Source organism: Neolamprologus brichardi, chromosome 10, assembly GCF_056152115.1.
Source record: "Neolamprologus brichardi isolate AB-2024 chromosome 10, ASM5615211v1, whole genome shotgun sequence".
Taxonomy (NCBI): Eukaryota; Metazoa; Chordata; class Actinopteri; order Cichliformes; family Cichlidae; genus Neolamprologus; species Neolamprologus brichardi.
Genome location: NC_142113.1, coordinates 13,772,856 through 13,792,388, shown reverse-complemented (window position 1 = coordinate 13,792,388; position 19,533 = coordinate 13,772,856). Strand labels below are relative to the sequence as shown.

General features: G+C 40.8%; 1 protein-coding gene across 1 annotated transcript in view; it reads right to left on the bottom strand.

Annotated features, from left to right (window-relative positions):
* Window positions 1–17,576, bottom strand: part of LOC102792026 (sodium/potassium/calcium exchanger 3) — a 28,761-nt gene extending 11,185 nt beyond the window's left edge. Inside the window, exons 1-2 of the mRNA XM_006802223.2 lie at window positions 17,096–17,576; window positions 10,351–10,467 (exon numbers count right to left, since the gene is read on the bottom strand). Coding sequence (XP_006802286.2) covers window positions 10,351–10,467; window positions 17,096–17,198 — 220 coding nt within the window. The 5' untranslated portion in view covers window positions 17,199–17,576. The remainder of the gene's footprint in view (window positions 1–10,350; window positions 10,468–17,095) is intronic.
* Window positions 17,577–19,533: the final 1,957 nt, after the last annotated feature.

Below are 19,533 nucleotides of genomic sequence, written 5' to 3'. Positions count from 1 at the left end.
GGGAAAAAAGAACTGTTAATGACAGCTTAGCTCCCCTCTGTTCCCTCGACACTGCAAAAGAAAGCCTTGAGTGTGTGGTACAGCTCCAATTTACAACTCTGAGCCGAGCTGGATGAATGTAAACTACTGGGGAGCATGAAGCTATTAATAGCCCTTGTGCTCTGTGAGACAACAGCGGGTCGACAAGCACACAATAAGCACAGCGTAGCCGCCACGATACACGCTGCACCTCGGCTGCATGGAAACCGAACAACAGATTGCATGGATTAAAAGAGGGTCCCCTGTGATCAGGAATATGAGATTTGATCTTTGACTCTGCAGCGGCAGAGATCGAGAGGAGGAGGAGGCCATATGGTCCCGAGGAGGGGGACAGAAATTTGTTCAGTTTGAAAAAATAAATGTTTGTGCAGTGACGTTTCTGCATTTTTGCTGTTGTGCCACGAACTGCTTCTTGTGCATGGTTTTTAAGAGTCGAGATGAGTTTGTGGACGGGCTGAGGTAAAAAAGCTCCTTTGTGGTCCAGCTGTTACTGCGGGCCACAGCTCGTCCAATAAACTGTCAAGGCTTAGCACGTAAACTTTCTGTCACCCAATCTGACAAATGAAAGAGGCTGGATTTGAAGCAGCTCCTCATGCACCTTCTCAAGCGGCCTGTCAGCTGTCGGACATGTGTGCTAACACACAAACTCTCAGATTAGGATGGAAATGAAGGGGCTTCAACATGTAGCTCAGATGGACCCTTTGAGGGGTTGCTCTGGTGAAGGTAGTTACTATGGCGACCTGCTCCCTGGGGGCAGCTTTTTTCTGATGGGTGGCAGTAGGAAGCCATAGGCAAGGCAACTGAGAGAGCAGTGAGAAAAGGGGAGGTGAATATGTGTTTCCCATGGTTAGGGTTTATGAAAAAAGGAAAGAAAAAAAAGTGACAGCAGCTCTGGACTGTAATGTCTAAAAATATTTATTTTTCCTAACAAACCCTCAGGAGAGGTCTGAGAGAGCGGGGGGGGGGGGGGGGGGGGGGGGGGCACGGCACACAGATACACAGAGACACAAACAGTCTACTGGCTTCCTCAAGGTTGCTGAATGTGCTTTTGCCAAGAGTCTAACGCTGTGGTCTCACAGTGCAAGGCCACAAACGGAAACACCAGAGGCTCGAAGATGATCGCACATCTGCAACTTTCCCAATCAGGGGATTTGAGCCAGCTGCGCCATCAGAGCAGTAAAGTCACAAGTTTACTAATCACTTTGGAACATGTGGACAGCAGCGCTGGTGTGCGGTTACTCTGAGAGTATATATAGTCTATATATCATTTCTCTGGGCTCAGTGTTTTTTATTGCCAGCATCACAAGAAGCTCCCACAGCTCATTCACCTCTGATCCAGTTCTGTCTGTCACAGTGTTCACAGCAGCTCACTTATCTTTGTTGCACTCCTCCACAAGCAGCACTGCTAAAGAACAGACTCTTCAGATCTGTTTAGTTCGCTGTGTGGTTGCTGGTAAAGTGACAGACTGTCAGAAACACGAGTATGCATTGTACTGCTGACAGGAAGGACTTCTTCACAACCTGAACTAGCACAACCAAGCAGCTTTTGTAATACTTTACTGCTAAGTAGGGTATAAAATTAACTTGTTCCTTTTTGCTAAACAGAAATGTAGTGGGTTGGTAGATTCAAAGGGTTTATTAAACACCGTAAATAAGTTAAACCTGAAAATACTGTCAATAGCCATGTCTTTAGGGATAAAATTGCTCTATAAATCAAACTGACTGATATATAGACAAACTCTTTTAGCTAAACCCTTCAGAAGACAAACATGAATGAAACTGTAAAGTCTGGTACATAAACAGTGTAAAAAGTAAGGAGATTTGTGTTTGGCTGATTATTTCTTTGTTGTAAAAATGCATCTTGGTAATAAATCTTTTACGGTTGGGAAGTTTATTTCCTCTTAAACAGAGCCACATTTGTGGGTTGAGCAGCAGAGTTGAGCATGTGGGTTTTGCCCATAAAAAACCCCAAATCTTCAACTTATTCTGCTATTGACACTTCTTTTGAGCTTCTGGTACCACAGGTGCTGACAATCAGGCTCCAATCAAGGCTGATTGTCAGCACCTGTGAGCATGGACCCTGTGGTTAGTTGGTGTCTACTCCAAGCATACCATGTCTGACTGTTTGTAAAAAGGGCCCGTGCCACAGGGGAACTTCAAGCTGGTGAAGATTCTTCAATAAACATGACACCAATTAAGAGTCAATATCAGAATAAGCAGTTTGGCATTGACAGAGAAGATTTGCCAAGTTTTTCATGGGCGTAACCCTCATGCTCAACTCTGCTGCTCAACCCTGCTTCTCAACCCTGCTGCTCAACTCTGCTGCTCAACCCTTAAACGCATTTTTCTTTTTCTAAAAGTGGCTCAATTTAAAGGGAAATGAACAGGTGTTCCAATGGTATAATATTTATTGCCAAGGAGCATTGCTACAACAAAGAAATAACCCTGCAACAAGTTTCCTTACTATTTGTGCTACACCAAGATGTTTCTGAAGTAAAAAAATATATAAATTTTTACCGGAAAAAAGTAATTACCATATTACTAACATTAATAAATGACTGTTTGATTTAGGATGTTTCAATAAAGTGAGGTATCTCCTTGAGTATGCATCTATTTCTATAAAATCCAAGTGATAAATTGTAAACTAAAAAAATGACATGTGTATTTTGGACATTCTTTCCTCTAGTCCAAAAGACAATGCATCAGAGAAACAAATCATTCCAAAATATTAACAGGGACCAATACATTATAAAAATAATAAATATATGTTGTACTGCATACAATTTAATGACAAAAATATGTTTAATCACCAAACATGTTTCAAGATCTGTGCCAATTGGAAATATCAGATGACGAGTATCATTTAGATTATGTGCAAATTAAAAACTGCTCATATCAACAAAACATTTCTCTACTTTCAGATGCACAAATGCAAATATATGCTATGGGTGGACAATTCAAATGTCAGTATAAATACAAATACATAAATTGTTCACATTAAAAAAACAAAAAAACACAACTGAGGATTTAGATGAGCTATGCACGCTGACAGAACTCAAACTCAAGCCTAACAATAACTTGATGATATGCTGGTCATTCAAGACCTAAAACCTTTTCTTGCAAAGGATTTTTTCCCCTGTTATATACACCACATATGAGCAGCAACTTCAGACTTTGGGTGTAGGCATTTATCTGGATCTTACTTTAACTAAAAACCAAAACACCCAAATTGTGCTCCCTGACGGCAGCAGCCTTGTCTCATAGGACAATGTACCCCATCACACTACAAACTGCTGACAGAGCAGGGCGGCACCAGCAGAGTCAGATCATTTTTAGGGACGGCCACTGGGGTGGCAAAGAAACATATGTTCTCTTTTGTCGTTGTTCCCCACTACCAAGAATATCATCATTAGCCAGGTCTATGAGTGTGTGTCTAGCCTCCTGGCCACACATGGCCGGCCACTCTACAAAACACAGAACCTAAAAGAACTGGTAGATCTGGTCCACCATCCACCCCACCCCCAGAGGTTCTCGTAGCCAATCTGTCTAAACACTATAAAACTGATGGTTTTAATCTTGTGGCTGACAGGTGTACGCTCTGATTGTGTGCTATGAATCTACTCATCACTCTTTGTGTGCTCTAGACTATCCAGTAAGATTTATGCTGACCTTAAAGCAACAGTTGCTGTTGTATTTTTTGCTTTGTTGAAGTTTGTCAGTGTGAGACTGGCATAGAAGGAAAACGCAATCATTTATAGCTGAAAATAAGTCGCTAAAGAAAAAGGTCAGCACATAAATTTTTAAGATTAACTCTAAAGCACAATAAAAACCAGGAGGTATGGTTTAGCATGTTTGTAAAGAAACAAGTGCAAGTTGACCCTAATGTGTCTGCTTCCATCCTCAACGCACTGAAAATCTACAGCATAAAACTTTATTAGCTTTTAGTTGAGTCCTCCACAAGACTTATAGCCATTATAAAATAATGTTTCCATTTCAAACTGAATGGACGAATCAACCAGTTGCTACTTTACAGCATAATGACATCAGATGACAACCTTAGTCTATTTTTAAATCTGCAGTGTGAGAGGACAGATTGTTTCTTGAATGTGTATTTTATCTCGCTCCAGATCAAAAACAGGCCATGCTGCAGATTAGATCTTGAAGCATAAGGTCAGTGCTGAGCAAATTCTGCAGGTTTTAGAAATCAAACCTCCATGGAGCTTCAGCGGAGTCGATGGATGGACAGTGGGCGGTACAGGATAATGTTATCGATCTGTAAGTCTGCAGGGCGTCCTGGAGCCAAGCTACGGTATTGACAAGCATATCGAGTAAAGTCATATCATGCACCAACCAGACTGGCGCTGGCGTATAGTCTCTTGCTCTCTCTTTCGCTCTCTCTCTCTCTCACACACACACACACAAACAAAGAGAGAGCGAGAGAGAGAACTCAGCTGCATTTTTCATGAGAAATCAGAAAATAAATATTTTATCCAGGTGTGTAGTGTAAATTCAATTATGTATTTGTTCTTTGATTCCCTTTCCTTTGAGGCAGATTGAATGCAAAGCTGATGAAACAGCAGCAGGCTTCAAGCTCCAACAACCACCTTTCACATCAATAAACGCTGAACATCATTTTACGCTGTTCTGATAACAGAGAACAAAAGAAAACTGTGGGGTGTACGTTCACTCAATAAAACTACAACACGATGCATCATTAGCAAGACAATAAACTCAAAGGAGAAACACAAAACGTCAAATTAATCACTCATTTTAAAAGAATACCGGTCAACCCCCACAGTAAAATGTGGTCTTAGTACATTTTATCCATTGCATAGAGATGGTGGCTTTTGCTTCTCTACAGTAAAAGTAAATGGTATTCACATTGTTGTGCTCAAACCATCAAAAAGCATTTGAGAAACTGCAGCAATGAGTTTCCAGAAATCATGACCTAGTTACTAAACTCGAAAGAAGACCTAAAATGCAAAACCATTATGTGAGCAGTTTCATATATGAACCATTTTCTTTCCGCACTACTATACCAGCCAACCACATCACTGTGAAGAACTCAGCATCTATCTATGGGAGGCATGTGTTTGTGACAGGATGCAAAGAGGGCTCTAGAGTGCAAGCAATTTGGCTGCATATGCGACCTAATTTCTAAAAAAGTCCTAGGTTGCACCTTGTCTTCGCAACTCTGAAAGTCTCCGTGTGGTCAACAACAAACACACATTATACCCATATCGTGGTCTAAACAAATCAGAGATAAAAGGGGCGGGACCTCTCTGATTGGCCGCGGTCAAGATATTCCTGTAGTTCTACATTAGTGTTCGTTTGAAAGTGCAGGTGGATAGAGAGAGGTGAGTAGCTTGAATAAAGCGATATCGAGTTATAAAATCCTGAATCAACTTTTAAATATAAATGTATTTTGCCAGAAACGCCAGAATCTCAGGTTAAAGCTCACAAAACTATTTCAGCAACCACCAAACAGCTAAAACATCAAATGAGAGCAGGTAAACGGATTCTGCACAAAGACATAAACACAAAGCGTGGACCCGACGCATCAGAATCAGTGAGATGGCGGCTTTCTCACCCAACGGCAAGTACACGGACACACCATCGGTGCTGAAGGCCGAGAACTCACAGATTCTGATGCTTCGGGTCCTCGTTTTGTGTTTATGTAGCCTAGGCCCGACAGAAGTGGATGTAGCTGTGGTTAATGAGAAAAGATGACTTTTTCGTTAAGTTAAGCCCTGATCTGTCTGAAATTCATAGCCTCTGACACGGAGCCATCAACCTCTGAACGCTAAAAAAGCACAGTGTGTCCAGAAAACAAATTAAATGCCATGATAAATGCACTCCCCAAGTGTCCCCCTCTCCCCGCTGCCTTTCAGCGCTGGGGAGAAGAGGTCGTCAGAGGAGGCCGATGTGATGATTGAGTTTAACATTGTCTACAATATTGCCAAAGAGTGCCAACACACTTTAAGCACAAGCACTTTTTGAGTAACTTATCTTTCTTTTAGAACTGTGCTCCAAATAAAGAACTTTGTGTTGACAAGATTGTTAGTTAATCATTTATAAATCAATCTTGTCTGTATGGACAGCGAATAGTGAACATGTAAAACAGTGGGGTTAAGCAATGCAGTTAATCAAGTTGGGCGCACCAATGTAACTGTGGCAGAAGGTTAGTCTAGAGCCCTGTGAGTTCCTCTGAGGTGAGCAGCACTCTTAGCTCACTGCACACTTCCAACAACCATAGTTGGTGATTGTAGCTCAGCACAAAGACACAAAGCTGCTAACAACAAGGACTGAGTGTTTGATTTTTTTTTAGGTACTAGGTAGGTGCTGCTTTTATGAAAGGAAATATGATACCTTTTCTTGACATTAATGAAGCAAGAAAACAAGCAAATAAGTAAGTATGTCACTATATGTAATATTCAAGTAAGAAAATAACCCTTTTAAAGCCAAGTACACCATATTTGGTACATGGGTTTTTGTTTTTGAGACTTCATGACACTTCTATCGTCAATTTTAATTTTTTCTCCCCCAAAGACCGACATACATTGTACGTGTACACTGTACGTTTTACAGTACGTCAGAAAATGCTTGATGTAGCAAATATACTACAAATGAAAACTCATTCATATATATTTTTTAAACTAGAATTTAAAAAATTAAAATTATTATTTTGTGGTTCAGGCTTCAAAGGGTTAAGTATGTATTTCAGCAAGTATGCAAGCATCCATGTATGTATGTAAGTAGGCAATTATGTAAGTATGTAAGCTATTAATCCATTATATGTGCCAGTAAGTATGTAAGTAATTAAGTATGTATATAAGTAAGCAGTTATGGGTGTAATTAAGTACAATCGGATATACTTACACAGTATTCATGTGAGAATTTAAATATGCCTGTAAGTATCTACCAAATTTCAATATATTTAATAGTAAGGAGACAACTTTCTTGCAGTCAACATCTCCAAAACTGAGCAACTTCAAGAGCACTCCAGATGGAGAAATGGCTCTGCAGACTTGAAGGGATACATGCAAATTTGATTTGAAACATAAACAGCTCCTTTTAAAGGAGAGTGTGATAAACATACTTTCAGCCCTAAAACGCTGAGTATTTAATGGACAGAATATGAACTGGAACAAGGACCCATATCTGCTGTTTTGCAAAGCTTCTTCTCCAGTTTCATTAGCGACTGTATAATGTAAGCGCCCTGATAACAGTCCAGGACCATTCGAAGACAATTTGAGTTGGATTATCTGCCAGTTTTTCTTTCTCAACACTTCCTCCCTCTTGAAAAAAAACTCTCCAAAAATGGCTGTGGAAAAATACTATTCTAAGCCGACTGTTGCTTGCCAAAACAAACATAACAAACCTCGACAACAACGCACCCTGAGCCATTTACTTCATTTACATCGTTTGGAGTCTTTGAACCCTAAACCCCCACCCGAGGCCAGCTGTCTATTTTTAGCTCTTTGCACTTTTAATGCTTGAAAGACTGAATTGTCTGGGTTTCAAAATTTAGCATTCAGTTGCCTAGCAACCACAGTCTCCTCGAGGCTTGTCAGCTCACACCGTCTCCATCTTGCTAAGAAGCAGACGGATGAAAAGAGAGCCAGAGGGCTGAATGTTACTGTGCAATCCCCGAGATAATATCCCCCGAGGTCCAGGGCAGGGTTTTTAATCACACTCCAGATTATGCAATCACTGTCAAGCGGCCGGCTGAGAAGGGGGACTGCAACCTGAGGCTCGGGCCGTGCTCACTGCTGTGCCTTATACTACCTGTCCAGCCTTTTTACATCTTTATGTCTCCAGTCTATTAGCACAGCCAAGTACCTTCCCCATGTGCACTTGTGCCTTTGTAAGAGATAATGAGGGAAATCTGTTTGCAGCCAGGAACTCAATAAAGGTCATGTGTCATCAGATTAAGAAAAAACATAAAACTGGTTACAAATGGAGCACTGGGGTGAAGATACAATGAATCTCATTATTTTATCTCAGGAGTGCGAAGTATGAGCACCTCTACTGTAAGGATGTGTGGCAGACTGAGGGACAGTGAGCTACCTGTATCTCACCTGTATATCTGTTTTCATCATCACGCAACAGAAAAAAAAATAAATTAAAATCAATTTTTTTTCTTATATGTAAAATGATGGGTGCGTGTCTACTGGGGGCGTTGATTAATTCTGACAGCCTGGGATGAAGGCATGGTTAACTATCAATCTGGAGGCTATAAATACTGACGGGTGTATTTAAGACGAGATTTTGCACTTATTGTGGATTTGCAGAGACATTATAAAATAAATAGAGGATGATTGGTGGTATATTGTTTTTATCTTAAATTACTGCTTCAAAATAATTTCCCAAATTACTGCTTAGAGGTGTTTCAACATGGCTTCAGAGGAGCAGTCTTGCCCCTGGTCGGCACAGGTTTTGTGCAGATGTCATTGCCCGAGGAGCGTTTGAACTCCTCGGGCAAGGAGAGAAGAAATTTCACAAACTCACTTGTTGTAACTGTGGCATCTTATTACAGCAACACGCTCAAATTCAGTGAGCTCTTTAACAACGACTCGTTCTTCTGCAAACGTTTGTGAAGGCAGACTGCATGACCAGGTGCTTGACCCTATACACCTGTGGCAATGACACCTGAATTCAAAGATGAAGAGGTGTGGCCCAATACTCATGTCCCTGTACTGTGTTTATTTATTTTTAAGCTGCACATCCGGATTAGGCAGAACAGTTTTTGGGTGGCATTTAGTGAGGAGTGTGGTCTTGGCAGGCCATTTGCATGGAATATTATTAGCATAACTTGCCCAAAGACCAAGCTTGAAATTTTGTCCTCAGCTTCCAACAATAACTGTTCAGTTTGCATACAATACAGGATTGTGACTGACAGCCTAATATTAGAACAGCCATAGAGGGAATGCAAATGATACAGAGATACTGAATTGTATTCTGTCAGAAGGGCAACAGATTTTTCATTGAGAAGCCGTGTTATTTTATCTACTCTGTGCTATTCTCCCCGCACAACAATGAAGAGATTTCCTCTCCGATCTGAATTTTTAATAATAAAACTGTCAGCTGTGATGAATGCAGCTCATGTCAGCCAGCCAGCTAATCAGCCTGAGAACCAGAGAAGCAGCAGTCCCATTACGGCTGCTCAGCGGCTGCATGTCTCAGTAATAATTTCATGAAGGGCAGTTTGAATCCATCCGAAGCGTTCAGGGCCGACTAAAGCTAAGGAAGCAAAGAAAGTAACTGGGCATTTGTTAGAGACAGACTACCTCAGAAAATCTAATCGGATCTTCACTCTGCTGGTCTTCTTATGGGCTTCATCCATCTCCTGCTCTTTACAGTGCACGAGCTTGACACGCAAACTACACACTCATGACAACACAATGCCTACTCTGTGTGACCTTTCAGTTCACCTGCAGGGGAGAAGCACATCTCTAGTAGACTTCTTTTTTTTACCTGCGTACACACACACACACACACACACACACACACACAATACAAATACATAAGAACTCCCAGCAGGAAATAACTGCTGAACCACACTATAAATCAGATCAGAGACTGTGCCTATAAATAACCAAACAAAATCCAGAACCCCAAATAAATTTGGCTTTTGCAGTAATACACAGCCTCCACTGTGGGTTGCTTCCTTGAAGTCCTCTTCTCACCTCCTGTGACTTCAACACAGGGTTCAAACTTGCACCTGAAAGATCAGGGAGTGTCCACACCAAAAGAGGGGGTGACACTTTCAACACAGAGCACAACTGTAACATCCCAAGAAGTCTGAGAGAACATTTGTCTCAAATGACTTGAACTGTGGTGCGTAAAATCATGTGCTGGCACACAGCTCATTGAAAAGCCATGTTTTTGTTTGAACAAATTACAATAAATGCCAACAACCTGTACTTCCTACAAGTTTTGGCTCCCTGCTACTTCATCTTAGGAGATCCAGTTGCCAATACAAATATGCACCTGCAGGTGGAAAAGTGGGAATTCCAGGGAGCAGGAGAATCAGAGTTGGTGGTGGTCACTGTTCAGGTCGCCCTCATACACAATCAGTCAGCATAGCTTGCTTTCTATATTCCTAACTAATGACTGCCTCAGTGTATAAAACTGTTTTATTTCAGTTTTAAGAAAATGTAAAAATTCACTGTTATAGAGCATATAGGTTTTTTTTAAGGCATTATCTACGTGGAATAAGTGGAAGGAAGTACAGACAGTGTTGTGGAGCTTGCTGGTGTGTCCTGGAGAAACAAGCGGCATCTATTTAGGAAAAGAATGGTGACTCACCTGCTCGGGGCTGATCCAGATCCAGGCTCTGGTTGTCTGACTTCTCCTGCATTAACCTTCGTGTCCATTGTAGCGTCTCACCATTCACGCCTGGCTGAAACCCCAAAGACTCTGTCTCTGTTGCAAAACAACACGAGCCATTTTAGTGCAAAAGCAGCCAAATGAACAGGCCTCACAGGACTCCAGATTCAGAAGGTGCTTTGATTTAGAGTGAATACCAAAAACTATTCTCACTAATGTTTTGCACGGCATGTGGATGGATTGTTTCTTTAATTAGCCGACGACAGGACAAACCGCTTATTGATCTTTTCAAGCCAAAAATGTCAAACACTTGCTGGTTTACATCTCTCACCTGTAACAATTACTGGATTTTTTAAAAACCAAAATGAAAACTAAATAATCAGAGGTCATAACGAAAATAATTAGCTGAATTAAAATACCTGTCGCGATTTCTCAGAGCTGTGTGTGTGCTGCCTAAAAACTGTTCATTTTTACCAACACCATCATTTTTTTTTTCTGTATTGACGAATTCGAAAGCTGGACAAGCAATCTTACTGTAATTTCCAATGTGAGGGTTTTTTGGGGTTGTCTAGCAAAAAACAAATAAATAAATAATCACACTGTAGCGTTGTGTTTCTGTCTGTGGGAGATAACAGCATGTTCACTATTTCTCAGCCATCAGTGCTGAAATCTTTACAGTGTCTATTTCTGTTGTGTATTTTATTCCTCAACAGTTGAAATGTGTGGGTTTCCTTTTATAGCTTTGACAGAGCGACAGCTGAATAAGTCCCATCAGATAAATCTGCCTCTACAATCTATATATATATGGAAATAAATATATATATAAATATAAATATATATATATACAGATCTCCTTCTCCACCACCACCCACTGAGAGCTTTCCACTACAGGCTGAGAAGATAGCGAGGGAGTTATTACGCTCTCTACTACACGCCGTCCTTTTATTATGAGGCCTCTCGGCGTCTGCCTCTGATGCATTTCGTGATTGCCGGGTGCTGTCGTGTCCCTTTGTACCTTACAGCTCAATGAGCCCATTTCACGAGGGCAGCGGTCGAGGCTGAGAAGAGACGTGAAGGCTTTCATGTTGAGGTATCAAGAGGAACTCGCCTCGTGTGAAATTCAAATAGGTTTCTGCCACAGATGGCTCTGTACCGCGTTTCACACGTGTGACTGGGACACATCTATAAATGCCTAAACCAACATTTTAGCTCATTAAAAAAAGGAGACATAAATATGTGATGTTTATTCCTGTAATCTCAACATGCTATGATCTGCACACAGCATGGCTGTTTGACTAACTGTATCATATATCTGGGTTTTGAAGAGTAGATATTTTAAAAGCCGTTTACAGTTGAACTAATAAATTTGTCTGTTAATAAATCTAAACACTGTCACACCTCCTTACCAGAAAGCAAATATCAGTTTTATCTTTAACACTGAATAAGCAATAGCTTCCAGTGTGGGGAAAAATACACTCACTCGCCACTTTATTAGAAACGCCTCGCTGGTATTGGGTTGGATTCCCTTTTGTCTTCATAAATAGATTCAACAAGGTGTTGGAAACATTCCTCTGAGATTTTGGCTACACAGCTGCTTATTCATTGCTTGCTCCTCCACATCCCAAAGGTGCTATATTGGATTAATATCTGATGACTGTGGAGGCCATTTGAGTACACTGAACTCATTGTCATGTTCAGGAAACCACTTTGAGATTATCTGAGCTTAGTGACACAGCGCATTATTTTGCTGGAAGAATACAGGATGATACACAAGGTTGATTACCCAGGTTAGATAAACCTTGAAGAAAAACCTATGAATTTTACATAGGTTTATATTATAGGAAAAAAGATGTACATGGTCAATAATTCTTTGTAAAAGTATGCTTTTAAAATCATCAAATCAATAATAATTAATTAAGCAAGCTTCAAAATCTACCCTGCAAAGTAGTTTACTAGGGCATCAAATCAAACGCACATCATAAAACAATCAGGTGTAACAAAAGTGTCACGAGTTATGGAGTGTAGGAGTGCTGAGGTAACAAATGCAAACAAATGAACTTAAAATAGACCTTTTATTAGGCTGGTGTAATGTCCAGTAACTACAGAAATCTTATATACACTGTACGTGATGGTACACAGGAGGGTACACTGTGGTCATAAAGGGATGGACGTGTGCAGCAACAGTACTCTGGCAGGCTGTGGTGTTTAAACAATAAGAAGCAGGCCCAGAGTGTGATAGGAAAATATTCCCCACTACATTACACCACAACCAGCAGCACGAACTGTTGATACGAGGCAGGATACATCCATGTTTTCATGTCTACCCTACCATCTGAATGTGGCAGCAGAAAATTAAGACTCATCAGACCATGCAACACTTTTCAAATCTTCTGCTGTCCAATTCTGGTGAGCCTGTGTGTGAGTTGTAGCCTTAGTGTTTTTGTTTGTAGCTGACATGAGTGGCATGTGCTGCGGTCTTCTACCGTAGCCCAGCTGCTTCAAGGTTTAATGTGTTGCGTGTTCAGAGATGCTCTTCTGCATACCTTGGTTGTAACAAGCAGTTATTTGAGTTAATCTGGTCATTCTCCTCTGACCTCTGAGATCAACAGGGTATTTTAGCCCAGAGAACTGCAGCTCGCTCGATACTTTCTCTTTTTCAAAGCATTCTAAGTACACTGAGTTGGTGTCATGTGATTGGCTGACAAGCAGTTGAATGGGTGAACCTAACAAAGCGGCCAATGAGCGTATATAACTTTAAATATAAGCATTCATATAACTAAAAGCAATTTTTTTCTAACTTTAATTAAATTAAACAAACACTGATTAAAAAATGATTTAGCCTCTGAATTTATCACTTTAGATTTTCACATTCCAACTACATGGACACAGTTTTCAGTGCACTATATTGTAAAGTTTTCTAAGGTGCTAAACCTCAAAATTCCAGTGTTTCGTTTTTTTGAACGTTTTTTTAAAGACATCCTTGAAGTTACAAGTTTTGTAACAGAAATTACACATGCACACACTTTCCACGCATTAAGAACGCAGTGTTTACTTTCACGCTGACCAGAAGGATGATCAATGGTGTTAAATTTGGACAACTTTACTGTTACAGTAGATAAGACTGTCTGCTAGAGGCCCTAACATTTACATGTAAACAAAGGAAAAAGGAACCAGACTGATCAGTGATGAAAGCTGATGGAACAAGAAATGAGGTGTTTGAATGGAAATACCTTAATCCTGCTGAGAAATGGTCCAGTATAAACACATAAACTTTAAATACATAATTTTGGTCATAGCTCACTGCATGGCAGTGCAGACTGTGGGAAGGGCCAAGCAAGTTATGTCAGCATAATTTATGATTTCTTTTGTTTATTTTTGTTTTTAGTCTTAATGTGATGAAGAAATCAAATATTTGGAATCTTTTTGTAACTTGTGCTAAACTGGGATTAATGATCTAACTACCATACAAACCTTTAAAGCTTCTTTTTTCCTCCCTTTGTCTGACTTGAAACAACAATGTGTTATTTAAGATACAGATTAACAAGGCCCTACGCTATCTTCTTTTCCTCTCTGAAAACCTAGTAGTATCGCCATCTTTGGCGGAAACAAGACATTTGATGCCAGTCACACAATGACTGACAGGCTGGCTTCCTGAGATCTAACCCCAAACACCTTCACTGCCTCCACAAGGCCAGACAGACAGCAGTCTGCAGTAGTAAATCTGCCTGACAGTGAAATCCTCAAAAGGTAGCAATACAGGTAAAATGTCTGGGGGGGGGGGGGGGGGAATCTGCAGTCCAATCTTCTCATGGAAACACTGTTATCTACACAGAAACACTGCAATGTTTCCACGTAGATAACGCTGTAGTCCTCTGGGTCTCTTTGACATTCACACTGCACATTTAGTAAGTGTCCTGTGTCGCTAAACAAAGAGCTGATAAACATTAAATTCAACCTGAATTATACCTCAGCCACATTTTGATTAACATCTGAGTGCAGACAATACCAAATCAAAAACTTAAAAAAAAGTGTGGAGACATTTTAGAGTCGGACAGTTAGGAACAAATCATGGATGATCACAGTTTCACAGTATTTTTTATAACAGAAGAACATGTGCCAAACCTTTCTACGTACCTCAACGACAGGCATCTGGACGTGTGCACAATGTTCCTATCCTAAAATGTCACCGTTATTTTGTGTGAGCAGCAACATTACTATCTGTGTTTACACTGTAGTACTGCTACCTTTACTTACGTAAAAGATCCAAATACTTGAGCTGTTCAATCTTTCGAGATCTACATACGTGGATGTGTCACTGTAATCTTCATGCAGGTGTTTAAGAAAAAGCATGAAGATTTCATGTGGAGGGACTCGGGAGCATTTTGTCAGGTTTATGCAGCTTTAAAAAAATTGATTGGTTGATTCTCAGTGCTCTCGTCAGCCGTGGGTTTATCTGTGAACGTGCGGTAGATGCCCAGCAACACGGGCAAAATGTGTGTTTCACTTTATAGAAACTTGGTACTATTAAAAGTTCACATATATGCTGAATTTTATCAGGTAGACACAAACACAGCTCCAAATGATCCCAAAGTTGCCTCATGTCTGCTGGTTATATAAATTAGCAGTATTGGTACAGCCATGTGTGTACTTTGCTTACATATTATGTTTACTTCTGCAAAGTTGACAGAAAAATGTGAAAAAGATTAACGTTCACTAAACCTGCTAAGCTTTTTTACATCTTCCCAGAAACTGAGACGAGCTCCCATGTTGGAAGTGTCTTGCTCATGTGATAATATTGGTGTCCGAAGGGTGTTTCTTGTGTTTTGCATTGCTTAAAAACAATGAATATTTTACCATTAATCTTTTTCTTTGGCAAAAATCACAGTAAACATGATTTTGCACAGAAATACATGACAATAGCTTGCTTTGGATTGTAATGCATTCTACCAATCCTTAATGTAAAGCTTCTCTTTTCCCCACCCCAGTATCAGACTGATAGTAACAGAGCTACACATCCATAAATGGTTATAGGAGCAGTGGTATTCAGGATGCTACAGTATGTGTAATATTTTCCAACTATTGTGAGAGTAACCTGCCTGTCATCATTACAAACAGCAGGACACATGCTTTGCCCAGCGCTTTGTGCTTTTATATGGTTTTAAGTTGAGCAGCCTTGGTCTCAGTTCGGAAACCCTCTTCAGAGCTGATGGGCACACTCATAATTTAAAGGTGAAGTATAAATATTAATGATACGGCTCATTCAGAAGGACACTCTTCCACCAAGGATGTCCTGTGCTACTGGGATGAAGCCCAAAGGTAAAAAAAACCAAAAAAAACCCACTAGTGATGGAACAAAAAGTTCACCTATTCAAATATTTATCTGAACAAAGGGTGGCAGAGGGGTGCAACGCAGTTGGTGATGCTGGTGCTGATGAGTGTGCGTGACAGTGAGGGATCACATCAGCAAAGGCGATGAGGGGATGATGATGAGCTGGAGGAGGACAAGGGTGAGGGGGCGGGGTGATGCCTTTAGGTGCAATGCTGTTAGATGAGAATAACGCATCTAACTTAGCGGCTACTGATGCAACTGGAAGTGTCGCATAATCTTAGAGGGGTTGTGTTTTAAGGAGACGGAAGCACATAAAGATGGAGGTGTGCGTGTGTGTGTATGCACAAATTATAAAGCCAGTTACTTATGTGACATTTCCTTCACTACATGTCCTTTTATAGATGTAAGTTTATTTTACCCTGGAGGCTGCAGGCATCAGTCCTAGGGGATATGAGTTATGTCACATGTTGCCAAAAGAAACGAACCGAGACAAATTAGATTAATTTAACTATTAATTAACAACACTTAGCAACATTTTATTTTGTCCACTGAAAGCCATGTTCGCTGCTTTCGGGTAACTGCCTGGGAACAGGAGGACACTAACAGGGCAGGCGGTCTATTTGGGGATAAGGCAAATATGCCCCGAAAAATTAAACATGCCCTACAGTAATTCTTCAGAGATGAAGATGTAATATAAATTGAAGCCCAACCCATAAATGACCTTATCTGCAGTGATTGGATTTAAACATGCCACAGTTTGTCACTGCTTTATGTAATCGTCAAACTGTCACCTTCCCTCAGGGTGAACAGACCCTGCTGCAGATTTCAACTTGACAATCAATCCAGTGCGCACCTGCCTGCTCTCCTACTTATTCATCACCATTAAGTGTTGGAATAATGTACATGTATTTCTACACACGTGCATCTGCAGCTGTACCACAGGTATACATATGTAATACATACATCTTTATTTTTTCTTGAAGACAAACACATGAATTATGCAGCGTTTCTACTAGTTTCCTGTAGCTCTAGTTGAGAGAAGCACTATCTTTAATACACATCTAAGTGCGTGTGTGTGCGTTTTTAAACAATTTCCTTCTGGTTTCTCCTCCTCACTGCCAGGATGCAGAGAATTAATCATCATATATCTTTATATAAGAACGAGATAATAATAATTTAGCATCTGAGTGGGCACAGCAGCGGCATTTCTCATTCTTGAGAGCCAACACACATGCGTGGAAAGTCAGATTCATTATACTGCGAATGTGAAGAGAAAGAATGTGTTTTACATTTTATTTCAATCTTACGAGACATCCTACAGCTGATATCTGTTCGGATTTATAGAGTAGACGCACGCAGGCGCGCTCAGCCTCTGTGTCTATATTAAGGTCTCACCTGGTGCCTGGATGACCTGCGCGAGCCAAATGACGGCGACCAGCCCGACTCCACAGCAGCAGAACCGCTGGAAGGGCCGCCGGTGCCTCGCTGCAGCTTTCATTCCTCAGCCGGCCGCATATCCACCAGAAACATCTGTTGCTCTCTTTTACTTGTTTCACACTTTTACACCGCAAGAAGCTCCGAACAAACCGCCAGCAGTAGCAGGAGCAGAAAACGACTTCTCTGACAAGTTGTGTCAAAAAAAGAAAAAGAAAATCCCCGCAAACGACAAACCCGTTTTTTTTTTAAATTTCCCCTCTCCAGGCTCAGAGGAGACGTTTTGCTGGTAAACTCATCCAAAGGTCCGGGTCGCACATAGCGAGGAGAGGCGCAAAAAAGCTTTCTGCCTTCATGTGTACAGTGTGAAAGGTCGACAGCAGATCCCACAGTGAGCTGCAGCAACAGGAGGCGACATGCTCTGAGCCCTGTGTGCCTTCACTCTGCCTGTCTGCTCACGCTGTGGGCTTCCCCCGTGCGGCCACCAGGCGACGACAAACGCAGCAGATGACATGTGGTTGATATTTCCACTTTTCCGAGCTGCAAGCTGTGGCTTATTAAAGCAAAACACTGCAAGGTGTGACGGACACCTCTCCAGAAGAACTGTATGATTTAACGTCCCCTGGGGCAATGCTCTGTCTACACCTGATTGGCTGAGCGCACCTGGTTCACCTAATTACGGGGGTGCAAAGCGGGGAATGATGGAAACTGGAGCCTAATGCGTTACAGTATTTTAAATAATCGCTTTCACATACAGGGAACCTTGAAGCGGCTCTAAATATTTTCTTTCTTGTACTTGTTTATAATTTGAAATGTGCAAAAAAACAACAAACTTAAAACAGAAGATAACCTGACCTTAGTGCATCTCTTTTTAAAGAGAGACCTGGCAAAGAGAGCAGCAGAAGTTACAACAAATTTAACACATTCTAATAATAACAAGTGAAGAAACAAACACATCAAATATTCAGTACATTCAATTATTTTTCTTTAAAGGTACAGTGTGGAAGATTTCGCCACTAGATGTCAGTAGATTGCAGATTGCAGTCAACTGAATTCTGTTTTCCTCTCAGCTCAGTTACATAATCTTATCTACTGTAGTCGCTCTAGGAAAAACAAATCTGGTGAATGTAGGCTTTAGGTCTGCTGTTTATTCAGCCAGTGTCCATGTCTATTTACGCTAGGAGGATGTAAATCTTTGTGAAAGGAGTCCGATACAACTCAATCAGTCAAGTAAGTTCCCTTCTGATCAGTGGCAGCAATACTGAGGTCAGTTGTTGAGGACATTTTCTGTTAGTAAGCGCTGCAGTTTTTGTTGCTGTTAGCTGCTGTTAGCCTTCTTTAAAGTGGATATAACATTTTCAGACTTGGATACTTAGTGAATAAACTCTCTTAAGATGTGAGAATATAATCAAACTGTTTATTAGAGGGAAAGTGTCCTTTTTATGACACTCAAGCCTAACATTAGTTGTTAGGCTAACTTATGTAAGTTAGCATGTAGTGCTAACTTATAACCAGCTGTTGTTGTTGTCTAGCCAGCTCATTGTCATCTGTCCAGATACATCAAAGTTGCAAGCAACTGCAACAATATTGGGAATGAATAAACATGTTTATGCACATTTTTGTGTATTAGAGCTCTGTCTTCAGCTCAGGAGATGAGGCTCGAAGTGAGGAGGAAAAGGATAAAGTGGAAGTGAAGGAGGAGAGAGAGGAGTGGTGGAGGAGAAGAAAAACATAATGAGAAAGAGAAAACATACAGTATGAACATATATACTTTAAAGGAGCTATTTGTGAAATTTAAATTAAACATTTAATTCAATTCAGTTTTCTTTATATTACACCAAATCACAACAACAATTGCCTTAAGGAGCTTTTGTAAGGTAAAGACCCTAAAATAACAGAGAGAACATAATGAAAACACCAACAATCAGATGATCCCTTATGAGCAAATGCTTTGGTGACAGTGAAGGAAAACCTCCCTTGTAACACGTAGAAACCTCCAGCAGAAACAGGCTCAGGGACGCATGGCCATTTGTTGCAACTAGTTGGGGATGAGGGGAGGTAGACAGAACACAGACACACTATGGAAGAGAACCAGAGATTAACAACTACTCATGATTAAATGCAAAGTGGTGTATAAACACAGTGAGTGGGGAAAAAAGGTGAGTAAAGAAGAACCTCCCCAGCACCTTAGCCCTATTGCAGCATAACTAAGGGGGACAGGTTCACCTGATCCAGACCTAACTATAAGCTTGATCAAAAAGGAAAGTTTTAAGTCTAATCTTATAAGTAGAGAGGGTGTCTGCCTCCCAAATCCCAAATGGGAGGTGGTTCAACAACAGAGGGACCTGAAAGCTGAAAGCTCTGCCTCCCATTCTACCTGAGGAACCGCAAGTAAACCT